Here is a 15,125-nt window from a genome sequence, read left to right as displayed (position 1 = left end):
AGACTCTGGTGGCACGCGAGGGCTAACTCGCTTGATCTGTGGGGAGTGGAACCTTAGTCCCTTGGCTAAGGTTTACATGGGGTCTTGCCAAGAGTCCCTTAGGATAGGCTCAAGTGGTATGGGACGCAAAGGCTAACTGGCTTGGCCTGTGGGGAGTGGAACCTTAGCCCCTAGCTCGGGGGAAATTTCGGATGGAATCTACGGTTGGGAGGTGAGTTTGCCTACACCCTTCTGTGTGTTCTAACCTTGTGTGTGAGCTTGTGTATCAGGTGATCTTAAGGAGGGAGCTTTATAGAGAGGATGGCGGGTAAGAGGGGGGCACAGTAGTACAAGGACCGTAAGCGCAACAGCACGGGGAGTCCTATAGGCTTAAAACTTGTTTCCATTGCACTTAGCCCCTTAATAAAAATCTCATTGTCACATAAGCATGTTACTGCCAATGACAAGCCCCCCTTTGAAGCCTCCACCTCTATGTCACACTCACAATCCACTAGTACATTCTCAGCATCAATCATATCTTTTTCATCACAGTCTGCATCTAGAGGCAAGGAATCAGGAACAAGAACATCCCTATCAACATGGCAACATGGTACTCACATATACTAAACAAACCTAGATCACAACCTGTCACAAGAGCATCTCCAAAAATAGACGAATCACGTGCATCATCTTCCCCCGTCTCTAGACGGAGGACGTCTTGCTTACAAGAGTGCTTGAACACAATGAACTCGATGATTATGGAATTCCACAAATCCCCTCATATATAGTAACCCATATGGTAGGTCAGTCGTCGGACCCTACCCACAACCACATGTATCCACCGACAGGATACATGTACTATGAACTCCCCGCTACCCAAGAACAGTGTGTCCTTGCTATCCAATGCCCTCATAATGCAATCACTTAATCCGCACAAGCATGCATCCTACTTGGCAGAGTGCCATGTCTGCATAAGCCGTCTCGTAACTATCTGACCACACTTGGCCACCATCCAGTGTCTAAACTGGGAATCGCCGAGTTCCCGGGTGCTCACCACAATGGCTATTCCTCATAAAGGGGGCCTTACAAAATAGAGCACATCCGTCACCCACAGAAACATCACAAGGGTGGAGCATTGAGCAAATGCTTTTCCAACATGACTCGTGTGAAATTGGGTCAAGGCCAGGTGGATGATGCGGTTGATCTCTTGTGGGGAGAGGTCGAATAATAGGGAGCCCAACCTATACTCAGAAGGGGGGAGGCAGTCCATCTGAAGACCATGTTTGTCAAACCAAGAGACAACATGTGAGTACAAAGACCTGCTATGGCCCAATCCTAAGTGTGATCTCCTATGGCCTCCATGGTTACAATGCAGGACATGACGAAAGAACTAGTTGCTGCCTTTCACTGATACTAGAAAACACCTAGCTGTGATAACTAGAGAAATAGCATAGCACAACAATCTCTTCTAATTCTAAAAGTTCGTCCAGTGGTAAGGAATAAGCTCTCTTGGTTGTGGTACCAAAGACCTCTACCATCCTTGACTGTGTACTCGGGAAAACATAGTGTCACCAGGAGTCTCGACATTTATCGACATCAATCCATTCCCATTCACCCCGCTCCCACTCTACACCTCTGATAAATCCCAGCCTCCTTATAGTGATAGCCTCCATGCTGGATCCAGGAAAGGAACAATGTACGAGTATGTCTCTATAAGCTTCAACTCTGGAAATGCACCAATGAGACATTCCTAACAAGCATCCCTCTTAATCTCTTATCTGCTCTCATAAAGTAAGTGATGGTGTTTTTAAAGTAATCTAAAAACCTTAAAAGGAACACCACTGGATATGAAATAATAAGTTGCCAATTCAGAAAATTATGATACCCAAATGCACACACATGATTCACCCCATTGAAGTAGCAGGTTCTAATGATTAATCATCTTCCTTGCACATCCGAATCCTCCGTGATCTTGTCACAATCTTCCTCTCAGAGATATTTTAAGATATTTGAAGTCCTAAAAGCTATACGGGAGGTTTGACTTCTCTACCATTTGACCACTGCATGTTTCCTTTTTTCAGACCTAACAATGGATACAAGGAAGGGAGGTTGGCATTTTGATGTTTTTATCTGTTGTAAACTGCATGGAACTGGGCATCCAGCCAGTACCAAGCAAAGGAATACATTTCATGATTGGTTTCTCCGAAGATCTTCTACGGCTGCTCAGTTGGAAGGTATCTTCAAACTATCAACTTTGAGAATAAAGTTCTATAGTGCATGCCCAGGCATCTCGTGTTTTGAAAGCTCCAAGCCACTCAGCAAAATCATTGACTCCAGCTAGAGGACGCAATTCCCGATAAGCCTCATCAACTGACCCATGCATGAGTTAGAAAATCGTGCATGCCCCTTCCAAAATCCACAGTAGATTCAGCGTCCTCGTAACCACATATAGTACCATGCATCCATACCAAGGCAGCATTATTCCACCAGTGGATCACAGATGGGGGGGTGGTTATGGATACATGGTTGGCACTTAAGACCTGCCCACTATATGTGATCCCAATTGGTGAAGAAGCCATAAATGCCTATCTCTGGGCATGGCTGATGTTATAGCTCACCTGATTCCTTATATCCTGCAGAAGCAAGGTTTCATGGAAGTCATAAACTTTCAAAAACTAAAAAATTAAAACTCTTGTGAGGAGGAGCATGCATTAGAGAATCCTACTCCAAAGTGGACATAATTTTCCCCAACCAGTTTAAGACATGCAGTACCTCAATTGTTTACTTTCAACCTTCTTGCTGGCTGTTTTTGTCATACAACTTAACATTTAAAAGAAAACATATTGCTCTGGCACATACCTGAGAAAAAATTGTGTTTGTGTACTGACAATCGCTCCTCTTGGACGTCTCGACCAAACATCCAAGGGCAAAGTTCACAACCTTCATTGCCTGAGATATCAAAACTTGGCTTAAGAAAGCTGGACAGGTGCTGCCTTTGTCTTTACCACAATGACTTCTAAAGCAAGGAATTTATATATGTTTTTCAGTGTTTTTTAAATTTTTATTTTCTTGTTTTAATATGAATAACCAGGCTTTTAAGGGTTTTTACACGTAAGGAGCTGTTTACCTCTGAGGCTCCTATAGAAAGCCTTTTGGCATAATCATCCGCTGTGTGTTGTTGCTCGGTTCCACTGACTGCATCGTGATGTTGGGAAACAGCCATGGCCTCCCCTAAAGAATCTGTATTGGGACCAGACGACCTTCTTCCCACTAGAACCTCAAGCTGCCTCGCCATCTGACCAAAAATTTTGAGGAGACTAAGACCTAGAGACCTTAGACTTAGACCTTAAGTCATGTAAACCATCTTTCGTCCAGCATAGGAGGGTTGCAAAGCCTCACCAAATAGTAGTTGCTCAACGTTCTCACATAGCCTTTCAAAGCCGGCCGACTAGTGAAGTATCCAGTCCAATAGCAGTGTGGGCAGTCTGCATATCTAAATCGTAGGTTGGACTTTTATCATTAGGAGGTTTAACCAGATTTGAAAGCTTACTGGCAGACCTCAGCACATGCTTGTTACACTTACGGGAAAAAGTCATCTTGCTTCAAAGGCCACGATTCATTTGCTGCGAACTTTGCGTCAGTGTAGATAGATGGAGTAGAATAGAAAGCATTTACACGACCATCCTACAGGTTGAAGAACATACATTAAGCACAGATCAAAACTCCATGTACTCCCTTTTGCAGAAATTTGTCAAGGAATGTGATAATAAATCTTCAACATACAACACGATTAAGGTATTGCATTCGACAAACAAAAAGTAATATTTTGTAAGGATGTGACAGATTTCATTACCCTATGAGGGTGTGACATATTTGGCACAGCTACCCAAGTATGAATAAGGTTTTGGAATCATTGATTCTGATGTGCAGAGTAGAGATATGGCCTTTTTCTAGGGGATCGTCCATGAAAGTATTCACTCTCTTATCACCTTATGCAATGCACACCTAGCCAGCATGGGGAGTGGAACCCCACTTGAGATGAACCTTCACTAAGGTAGGATGCCCTCCTCTTTTTTCTGGCTTATCATTGGGGCATGATGCAGGTTTACATTTGGTCTGCAACAGTCCTCTCATGATGACCTAGATGAGCAGCTCATTAGCGGAATGACTTTTTTCATGATGAGATAGGGTGAACTTTAGAAACTAGTGGATAGGGTCCACATGGGATACAGAGCCAATCTCTTCTATGGATGCATGGAAAGCCTTCAAAAGCCTAGAGGGACGGGTGGACTACAGGGCTGTGTAATGTCTAGAGGAGAATTGCACGAATTGATCAGGTCTAAGAGCCACTCTATTCTTTAAGAGCACGGAAATCCTAGAGGGACAGGTTGACACTAGAGGAGAATCACACAGATTGATTTGGCCATACCGGTAGATGCCCTATCATGGGATCCGCATAAGTCAGGTTGAGTTGAGAATTAGGGGCCTTTTAAGACCACTCCTTGAGTGGTCTGCAGATACAGTTTACTGCTTCCACTTGGGTCCCACTCAAAAACTGCCTTGGGAGAATCAGCATGTTACTAAAGCCATGCAAGCTTTCTTTTGGAAGGTTGTCAAGGTTTAGTTGAAGACAGAAGGTTACACTGTTTTTCTCGCTGATGGTCATGGATTTCCACTAGTGCACATCAGCTATGGGTGCAGTCCCCCTACTGTCCCACATAAACTACACCATGAGATCATTCAGCATTGTGTTTAGGACGCATAGAGGCCCTAAGAGTTTGGCATAATTGCCAACGAGCACGTAGACCAGTGGTCAGTTGTTGTGACTTGGGGAAGGATATCTCAAGTTCGATTCCCCTCAGGCCCACATTGGTATTGTGGCCACTTTATGACCCCAAGTTGTAACACCTTCACACAGGAAGACCGAGCCACCTCCAGGCGGATACCAAGAAACCTTGTGATTGCAGAAGGATCTACTCATGGAAAGGAAAAAAAAAAGGGGTTTGGCACAGAATACAGTTACACTGTTGATGCCCATGTCATAAGAGGCATACCTGGGGAGTAATGTGTGACTCACTGATTCAATACCACAGATGTTTTAGGAGCACTATTTGCAGAATGGTTCATCCACGAGATTCCTAATTCTCTCTTCAAAGCGCATCACATGGAAGTAGAATCAGCTTCAGAGATTATTGGGAGCTTGACAACTCGGTAAATTTGGTGGGCTAAACCTAGTTTTCAAATTGATGCCATGTGGAAAATCCCCATCTTTCAATCAGTTTGGGGAAATTATATCATAGGCACACGAAAAAGAATGCCACATTGTCGCTAAAAAGAAAATATAATATAACCAATTGTGCATCTTTATCCACTGACATACAGAAGTCTCATTAGCAGCGAAGTATCAACTAAAATCAGCATATCAAAACCACTCTCAGGTTCAGCCTCGAAATTGGTAAACTTTCTTACATTAGTAACACAAAAAAACAGAATTGATGCTCTACTAGATGCATCCAATCCCAAGACAAAAGAAAGCTTGATGCGTCACAGAAAATACATGCCTGGTTTACCCAGTTGATAAACTTGTCCAACTGTTTGAACCAGCCGTGTGCATTTTGGTAGTTGAAATCACTCCCCATAGTCCACATGATATGGTTTGTCCGGATAGAGCTAGCCTGACATGATGCAAAGCATAGCAGGGAAAAAAGGTTTCAACTCTGAATTATGAAGGTTGAATAGTATGCCGGTGTTGTATGGTTCAAGAAATCATACTTGAGTTTGAGCATATGATACAAAATCATCAATCCTGTCTTGGACATTGTAGTCAAAGAGCAGGGGATCATCCTGTTTTATTGCAGACACAAACAATCATCAAGTCAAAAATAAAACTACACAAAAACACAGAGATGTATTTACATACATAGATCGATGCATGCATATTTAAACGCACGTGTGTGTGAAGCCTTTGAGGCTACTGAAAATGGAGCATGTTTAAATGCACGGTGGACTGAATATTTTGAATGTGCATTACCATATACTGGCTCGGAAAAGAACAATGATAATAACTTTTATAGAGCAAGGACAACCATGGGCTGGATGCTGGCTGCAATGTGTACGTATTACAAAGTTAATTCATTTGGGCATTGGAGTCTTTCCTACTGGGAAATCTTGGTGGGTGAGGTAAAAGGAAAAATCCCAGAATGCCCCTACTCTTCCAGATTGCTCCAGGGCTGGAAGTCTGTGCTCATGCATTTGCATTGGGCACATAGGCCAATGCCTCCTGGAAACACACTAGTAGATGAAAATGTGCATTGGAGCAGAGCATTTGATATGCCATTGGCTGTGCCTGAGCCAAGAAAACCTTATTTTTTTGCACGAACAGGAATTTGCAAGGTGGGAGATGTCATATCAACTAAAGGCAAACCACTGTCGTTTCCACAAGCACAAAGACGATGGCATTTGCGAGCCCATTACCTCCCTGTATGGAGACTTATCGTTGATCCACTAGCAGGACATGGGGATATGTCCTATATATCGGTTGGTCATGGGCAAAGACAGGATGATTGGCTTCTAAAAAACAGCCGACCAGGTTATATTATCCAGTTTCCTCTTTATGGACTGCAGCGGCAAGGGCATATCGATTACTGCTTCCACAACCATGGATATCAGGTGTGGCATATGAATAAGTCCTTGGGCTGGTTGAAAGATATGGCAGAGCAAATTGCCTTTATAAAATAAGGTTTTTCTATGGAGATGCCACACAAAAATGCTCCTCGTAGGAGAGTATTTGGCAAAGCGGAAAATTGCGGCTCCAATTTGTTTGCGGTGCCATCATCAAACGGAGAGTACTCTTCATTTGCCATGATTTTGCACTAACACAAGGGAGTTCTTCAAACATCTATCTTCGCATATGGCAATAAGATTCCTTGCGGTCGCATTTGGGAAAATGTTATGGATGTTTGGAAGACATCCTTTCACATTGTAGGAATATGCTCTTTTCTTTGGCAGGACGAGATATTGAGCTATATGGACAATATGGCTGGATCGTACTTATGAGGTGTTTGCACAACCTTGGATCAACAAGTATATTACTTCCGTCAACCAATACCAGAGTCATTGCATGATAGTTTTGAGCTGCAAGTAGATTGATCAACAAAACTACGAAATGTTTTTCCACTACTTTTAGATGTACTTTGATGAGAGTCTCTCGTTTTGAGGGTTCTCCAATATAAGATAAAATAGTGGTTTTCACCCCAAAAAAAAAGTGTGCATGTGCATGCGTGTGTGTGTGTGTGTGTGTGTGTAAGATCGCGTCCAGGTGTGCATAAAATGCAGCCAGATATTGTTTGTTTGCAAGAGCACAATCAGCACTCCATGGCTGGACATCATGGCTTTTTGCATGGTTATGATATATATTATGCTGGTACCGCTACCTATTCAGGTGTATGCATACTGGTGAAACATGAGTTGGAGCCTCAGTTGGCCTTCAATGACAGCAGTGGCAGATGGATTGTCATACAATGTAATGTCAATGGTGATATTCTTGAGTTTGCATCAGTGTATGCCTCCCAAACCTCGGCCATGAGGGCTACATTGTGGGACTCTATATGCAGATATCCATGGAGATCCAATGCATTCATCTGTGGGGATTTTAATAATTTCCCTCTGCCTAGGGATAACACCATTCACGGTCTCATATGCTATCTTTGGAAAGGCAGAAATGGGATGACATGCTTCTCTCTGTGCAGGCTGAAGATTTATGGCTACTTCTTCAAGGGTCGGTCCCTGGATATACCTTTCACCATAATGCACTTACCACATATTGGGCAAGGCTGGACAGATGGTGTCTGTTTTATCCACAACATCATCTACTAATAGATTTCTCATTGGGATTGTCAGACCATGCTCCATTGTGGATGAATTTACAGCTTGGCATGCCTCTGGATGATTTGCCACTTTTTCCGAGTAGATTGTTGCATGTTAACAGCGCATATTTCCAGCACATATATTTCCGGCAGATGATTAAATTTGCTATTCATCCTTTGCTATTGCATGCCCAGGAGGACATGAATTTTGCTTGGGACAGCTTTGTCTCTCGTATGCAAAATGTCATTAGGGAGTATGGCAAGTGGCATATGACTGAATGGAGGAATGAGATTAGGGGGGCAAAAAAGACAGTGCAACAATTGACTGAGTTTTCTCAATCTAGGCCACTTACGGATTCAGAAAAGGATTACCTATCACGTGCTCAATCAAAACTTTCTGCTAATGATCAGAGGAAATTGCACAAATGGCAGATAAGGGCGAGAATGAAGCCCCTCATGGACAAGGGCTGCTCATCAAAAGCATTATTTCAGGGGTTGCATGCTACTCGAAAGAAAAACTCATGCTTAAGGGTTAGGAAGTTGGATGTTTCTTGGACTCATTCTTTTTTGGATCTCCAAGATGAATGCCACAACTATTTTCAGAAATTGTTCTCCGCTCCTCCTTTCCCATCTAATCAAGTGATTGATGCAAGGACTGAGTTACTCCAATATGTTTCTGCAATAGTTGAGCCGGATAATGCTCTTGCTTTGGAGAGGCCTTTTACTCACACAGAACTGGATAATGCATTGTTCCACCTCAGTAAATATAAGTCCCCTGGCTGGGATGGCCTTACGGTGGAATTCTACATTTCCTTTTGGGATGATTTGAAAGAGGTCCTCTTGAGAATGATCAATGTGGCATGGCAAGAAAATCAGTTGCTGCATTCTTGGAAACATGGCATAGTCAAGCTTGTGCCCAAAAACCATCTGTGTGATCACATATTTGATTGGAGGCCTATTACATTGATGCCGGTAATTTACAAACTTATTGCCAAAATGTTAGTGCATAGGCTTCATGGGATACTCCATGCAGGTCTTCACCCTCATCAGTATGGGTTTCTGCCACGAAGACAAATCCATGACAATATATCCAATGCCTTGACTGCAATTGAATATGCTAAGTATTCTCGTCAGGATGTGCTGATATTGCAGGTGGATGTTGCTAAGGCATTTGACAATGTTCAATGGGATTTCATTTCTCAGATTATGACAAACCTAGGCTTTGGTCCCAAGATGGCAAATGTTGTTTATTGGCTATACTCTGGCGCTACTGCTCAATGCATTCTTGGGGGCCATTTGTCTCGATCATGGATATTGGGTCGATCGGTTAGACAGGGTTGTCCTCTTAGTGCTCTCTTCTATGCCATTGCCACTCATCCTCTGTTGATGTATCTTGATCATCTAACAGACTCAGGACAGATGACTGGTCTTAAAATCCCAAGGGCTAAACCTTTCTTGGCACAAGCATATGCAGATGATTCCTTCTTTATGCCACAGAATTCTCCTACGGAACTTTGCAAGCTTATGGCCACTCTCTCATTATATGGACAGGCAGTTGGATTGCATATTAATTTTGATAAATCTAAATTAATACCCCTGAAAGAATGTGATTGGCATTCTATTCTTTGGCCGGGGCAGGTTGTGCATTCCAGAGATGTGGTCAGACATTTGGGATATCCCATTGGATGGCATATCTCAAGAAAACAACAACTAAAATGGATTTTCCAAAAACTCCATCATAAGCTGGAATACTGGAAGATATCTACTTGGCCTCTTCATATCAGGCTCAGAATTGTGCAATCCATAGTGATGTCTTATGTTCAGTTCTATTTGCCTTTATTGCATTGGTCCTCCAGGGATATTTCAGCCTTTATGTCTCAAGCTATGGAGATATTATGGAAGACAAAATCTGCTGTTAAAGCTTTGAGACTGATGAAGATGGAAATGGTGTGTTCCCCAAGGATGCATGGTGGACTCAATATTCTCAATATAAGATATCATGTACTTGCAAGGAAGGCTACTATGTTGCACACTTTCTTCTGCCAGCAAACAGCCATGGACTTGTATGTTAGCGTCCATGTGTGTCAACATGAGGACTTCAGCTTATGGTCATTGGATTACGGATCATTGGGAGGTTGTTATTGGGAGATTTCAAGGCAGGATACCTGGCTGTCCTTTTTCCACTGCCTTAATACTTGACTGGAAACAAGTTCTCTCTAAGGTCAAATGGGCTCCTCGTAATTGCTTGGGGATGAACTCCATGAGGAAGGAAAGTATTCATTGGAGTGCCATTTTTGACACTCCACTTGCCTTGCAGGAACCTGTTCGGGCATACAATCTTATGAAACTGGGAATTAGGTACATACATGATGTGGTGGATGATCGAGGATATGTCTTATCCTTTCCTCGGGCCACTGCTACCTATGCATTGGGAATGCATCATAGGCCAATATGGAAGAAAATTGCTGATATATTGCTTCCTTTTTTACCTATTCCAACTATGGCTGACACAGACAGGCTCATGGATTGGCAATTGTGCTCATCTACTGCAAGCACTCATCCTGTTCCCCTTCCAGCCTTGACCTCCATCAAAGCTTACAGGCTTTTTCAGCCTCCCCCATGGATTCAGCAACATGCCAATTCTTTGTGGCATGTGAGAAAGCCTCTCTCTTGGTGGCGGAAGAATCTCCGCATGTTATGGAAGTGTAAAATGCCACTGAAACAAAGACTCTTTCTTTGGAGATGTTTGACAGGCACATTATCAGTTGGGGTCACACTTGCCAAACGTCACATTGCACCATCCACATGTCTAAGATGTTCAGCTCCCTCAGAGACCTTTCTTCATCTGTTGTGGCAATGTCCTTGTTCTAGGACCCTCCTCAGCAGAATTTCAGGCTATCTTCGGCTCCGATTCCCGAGTCACAGATTTGGGAAACATTTTTGGCTCTTTGGCAGATTACTGCAGTCTTTGTCCCAATACTCACTATTTCTTTTCTGGGTGAGATATTGGGCTCTTTGGACAATTTGGAGTGAGCACAACATGGCATACTTGGGTAGGCTGAATCAACAGTCATATGAATTCTTCAGAGCCTCATTGCGGCAATCCTTATATGATGCCTGCTATGAGGGTGATATGGATTCTTCTTGCATAGAGCTCTTCTATTTATGTTTCTGACATTTGGGTTCCTCTCCTTTATGGAGATCTCCCATCTTTGTAAATTTGTGAACATATAAATATGATGCACTAGACATTACCAAAAAAAAGTAAGTGTGTGTGTGTGTGTGTGTGTGTGTGTGTGTTTAGGCTTCGCTGCTATATATGGATGCTTTGGTTTTGGAGCAGCACTTGCATGGCATTGCTATTCATGGGGGGGCGCCTTTTGTTAGCCAGGCTTATGCTGATGACTAGCAGACAATTTCTTGTGTTTTGTTGCTACATGCTCACACACCTTGCAAACTACAAAAATTTTTGGTTTAGTTGACTGCCATCAGCTTCAAATCTATATGATCTAGATGTTGTTCCACTGTTTTTAGTTTTGTGAATTAATGAGAAACACTCTCATGAGGGTGCTTCTCTCTGTACAGTAAAGTAATAGAACAGTGGTTTTACCAAAAAAAAAAAGAAAAAAAAGTGTGCGTGTGAATCTGTAGCTTTTCATTTTAAAGAAAAACACAAAGGTGAGTACCTGGATAGGTGTGTCTGTGGAATCCATGTCAAAGTCAAATCCAGTGGGTGGGCCATAAAAGTCATAAAAAGCACCTGTAAAAATCTAAACTGCCAAAGATGTATGTCAAGCTATAGCAGCAAGTTGTGCATATAATGGTGCATCTCTAGGAACACTATCTATTCATGACGAATACTTCATAAGATGGATAGTAAACATAACCACCTGAGCAGAGCTGCCCAGAGTTTTAGAAGCCTGCCAAACCATCTCCAGTGTCTTCTCTTTAAGACGCTGCATTTTGTCTTGATAATCAATTCTTGCAAAGTAAAGCGCATCAAATCCCAGCTGCAAAACATGTCAAAAATCAAAACCTCACTTTTGAAGATTGCTCATGACAAATTACATATGCTTCACAAAATCACCCAAAAAGATCACCCAGGCGAGGAGGGGGAGGACGGGGACAGAGGTTCCGATTGGTGTACCTTTCATCACTCTTTCTCATGCAGCATCATTGCCTAAGTTTACACATGACGACACATCCACCTCACTTTTGAAGATTGCTCATGACAAATTACATATGCTTCACAAAATCACCCAAAAAGATCACCCAGGCGAGGAGGGGGAGGACGGGGACAGAGGTTCCGATTGGTGTACCTTTCATCACTCTTTCTCATGCAGCATCATTGCCTAAGTTTACACATGACGACACATCCACCCTAACAGTTACAACTTCATACATAACTACGTCCAAGTTTTTCCTGCCCAACACACGACTACCTTGCACAACAGCAGAGTCACACAGCCAGATAATATAAAAAGCATCGGGTCACGACCTTGAAGTGGAAATTGCAATGTCTTTGAGGAAGACAAGAAAAGTTTGCCCATATCCATGCCAGGACTTATCAACCAATGAGTCATGAAGCCAACCTAGAGTATCAAAGGTACTTGTTGGAGAAAAAGAAGAAAGCAAGCGATAGTCCTTTTGTGAAGCATGCGGAAGATTAGTAAGGATGCCTACATATCTTTTGGTGCTATCATTTGGTTGGCTCAGTCGGCCCCCAGCTTAGGTATGAGGGGGACAGCAGGAGTCACGTCATTTTGATCAGGCAAGGAGTTGCTCAATGGGGTTGCCTTCAGGATTTGCCAGATTCAGGATACACCCGCCGACACACAGATTGGATAGTGCATGGGAGATTATTGCTAGTATTGCAGCCTGGGACATCTACAAGGCTAGATGCACTTAGGCCATAGAGGGCACTATTGACTTGGACACACAGTGCCTTTGCAGGATTTGGAGTGATATCATACATACCCCTTATGGCAACCTAGGCCAAAATCCAAGGATCTTCGAGGGCCACAGAGAGAAAGCACGGCCAGTTTATGAGAGAGTGGGATCATGGTCTATTCTTCATTTCCACTCATATGGGACCTTGTTGGCAACACAAGACACCCGATTGGTTGAGATCTCCACCTAGTTTGGTTTGAAATCTCCCTTTTGTATAATTTTTCATACTTATAGAAGTCTCTTCTCCAGAGAAGAAACAGATGTAAAGTTGAAAGATCTTGCTATTGTCATACTTGTTCTCTCAAGAGCTTTTGGGAAGCGATGATACACACACAGTTTTGTCAGAATCCCTCCTCAAAAGAAGGAAAGGCAAATCATATGCCAACCACGAGAGGAAAGCCAAAGCCTCTGGTAGATGACAATACAGCTTCACCAAGGCAAACAATCTGTCCTACTCAACAAAAGGAAAAAAACTCACTATGGTAGATGACAATACAGCTTCACCAAGGCATACAATATTGCATTCATGATGGCCAAGATAGTCAACAGACCTCACAAGAAGACTAACCAGTTTAAAACACCCTCCAATGCTCAAAAGTGAAAATATAAAGCAGTAAATGACAAGAGGCCAGCCCTTCAAGGGACGGTGAGAGGATACATGACAACCTGAGGAGTTTCAGAGTCTACAAGGCTTGGGGGCAGGTCCAAAATCAGTCTTTCTTTTGCGAGAAAATGACCTTCTATGACAAAATCACAAAAGAATCCAGGATAAAGTCCTGTGAAAGCCTCATACAAAACCATGTGGAAAAGAATTAAGACTGTCATAACAATCCAATTTTGATGATGGTGCAGCCTCTCACAATTTCATATCTAAGGTAATGGCAACTTCCCTCGGACTTGACATACCTTGAAGGATGGAAATGCCTAGGGAATAGAGTGGATTTCAAAAAATAAGGAAGAGATATGGTATGATAGGGAAGCTTCGCATTCATATACTGCAGTATTCGGACAATGAAAACTTCTTATAGCACTATTGAACAGTTGTGTTGTAATTCTTGGGATGCCTCGGCATGCACACCTTGATCTAAATCAAAAAATCACTCACACAAGGGGAGAGACCATGTTATTCATGTAGGAGGCTTCCAAGAGGACATTATTCCCATTGTAAGTTGCATTCAAATTTCTTAAGTAACAGATCAGAAAGTTTGTACTTAATGTTTGTTGAGAGACATGGAAGGAAAGAGAGAGACTCCTATAGATGTAGATTTCTTAAGCTGGTACCAAAATTTCCTTTTAGAGACTCCAGAAAGACCTCAAGACCAATGCATTGACATGGTGCCTGGGAGTTTACCTCCTAATCAGCCACCATACAAAATCAGGGCCAGACAGCAAGAAGAGATCATGCCACAGGTGAATTAGCTCTCTACCCATGGATAGGTGCTAATTCAGGCACGTAAAAGGTGTGTATTTCAGAACTTCGGAAGCTTTAAAAAGGATCATCCTGCCTGAGATTTGATAATCTGTTAGGATGGTCTTTCGATGGTTTGTTCATGATAGTAATGATTCTCTTCTACTGCATGACAGTAATGATTCTTTTCTTTTTGGCAAGAAAAAATAGAACAGAAAAATTGGTTCACAGATGTTGTCATCATCCAGAAAATATAGGACTAACTATAACAAAGCATACAATCAAGAGTAATTTATGAAAGTAGGCAATGTAGAAGCAATAGAAATTTTTAAGCCCACCTCTGCACTAAGCAGATATCCTTGAACTGCAGAGTGCCCAAAAGGATCTATTTGCCATCCCATTCGCGGAACTACTCCGAATTGTTCTTTGATGTATCTGTGGCCAAGAGTTGTCTGGTCTATCATATCAATATAGTGTGTTGTGGCCTCGTCATGCATACACCAGCCTCCATTTCTGAAATCTCAACACCATATGCCACAATAATCAGTTTAATTTCATTGTTTAAAGCTTTTTAATAACAAGCTATCATGAACTTACATAAAGTCAAGCTGGCCTGCCTTAACAAGCTTCTTGACGGCTTTCTGTTTCTTTGGTGTCTGCTCTCTCCACCAACGCTGAAAGAATGCCTGACCAAAAATAATCAAAGACAAACTAATTAGCATCACTTCACAACATGTAAAATATTTAGTTTAATGTGTTGGATATAATTGAAGTTTATTGAAAATAAGGAGGTCCACATTAAATCTTATAAGATGGTACATATTAAAGGGTAAAATCATCTTCAGCAGGAGGCGCTTCATATTATCTTCTGTTCTCACTATCTTTAAGTACTAATCCAGCCAAATACTTCTTGAGAAGTTGCT

At 42.3% G+C, this 15,125-nt stretch overlaps 1 protein-coding gene across 1 annotated transcript in view; it reads right to left on the bottom strand.

The window, feature by feature from the left end:
* LOC147634568 (alpha-mannosidase At3g26720-like) overlaps positions 1–15,125 on the bottom strand; it is a 158,021-nt gene that overhangs the window by 130,076 nt on the left and 12,820 nt on the right. Inside the window, exons 3-12 of the mRNA XM_086803683.1 lie at positions 14,800–14,888; positions 14,541–14,715; positions 11,735–11,854; positions 11,531–11,614; positions 5,752–5,823; positions 5,541–5,654; positions 3,563–3,663; positions 3,379–3,472; positions 3,107–3,274; positions 2,839–2,928 (exon numbers count right to left, since the gene is read on the bottom strand). Coding sequence (XP_086659809.1) covers positions 2,839–2,928; positions 3,107–3,274; positions 3,379–3,472; positions 3,563–3,663; positions 5,541–5,654; positions 5,752–5,823; positions 11,531–11,614; positions 11,735–11,854; positions 14,541–14,715; positions 14,800–14,888 — 1,107 coding nt within the window. The remainder of the gene's footprint in view (positions 1–2,838; positions 2,929–3,106; positions 3,275–3,378; positions 3,473–3,562; positions 3,664–5,540; positions 5,655–5,751; positions 5,824–11,530; positions 11,615–11,734; positions 11,855–14,540; positions 14,716–14,799; positions 14,889–15,125) is intronic.

This window comes from Cibotium barometz, chromosome 10 (genome assembly GCF_041138505.1).
Source record: "Cibotium barometz isolate CiBa-2024 chromosome 10, ASM4113850v1, whole genome shotgun sequence".
NCBI classification, from domain to species: domain Eukaryota; kingdom Viridiplantae; phylum Streptophyta; class Polypodiopsida; order Cyatheales; family Cibotiaceae; genus Cibotium; species Cibotium barometz.
This window is presented reverse-complemented; position numbering and strand designations above follow the sequence as displayed.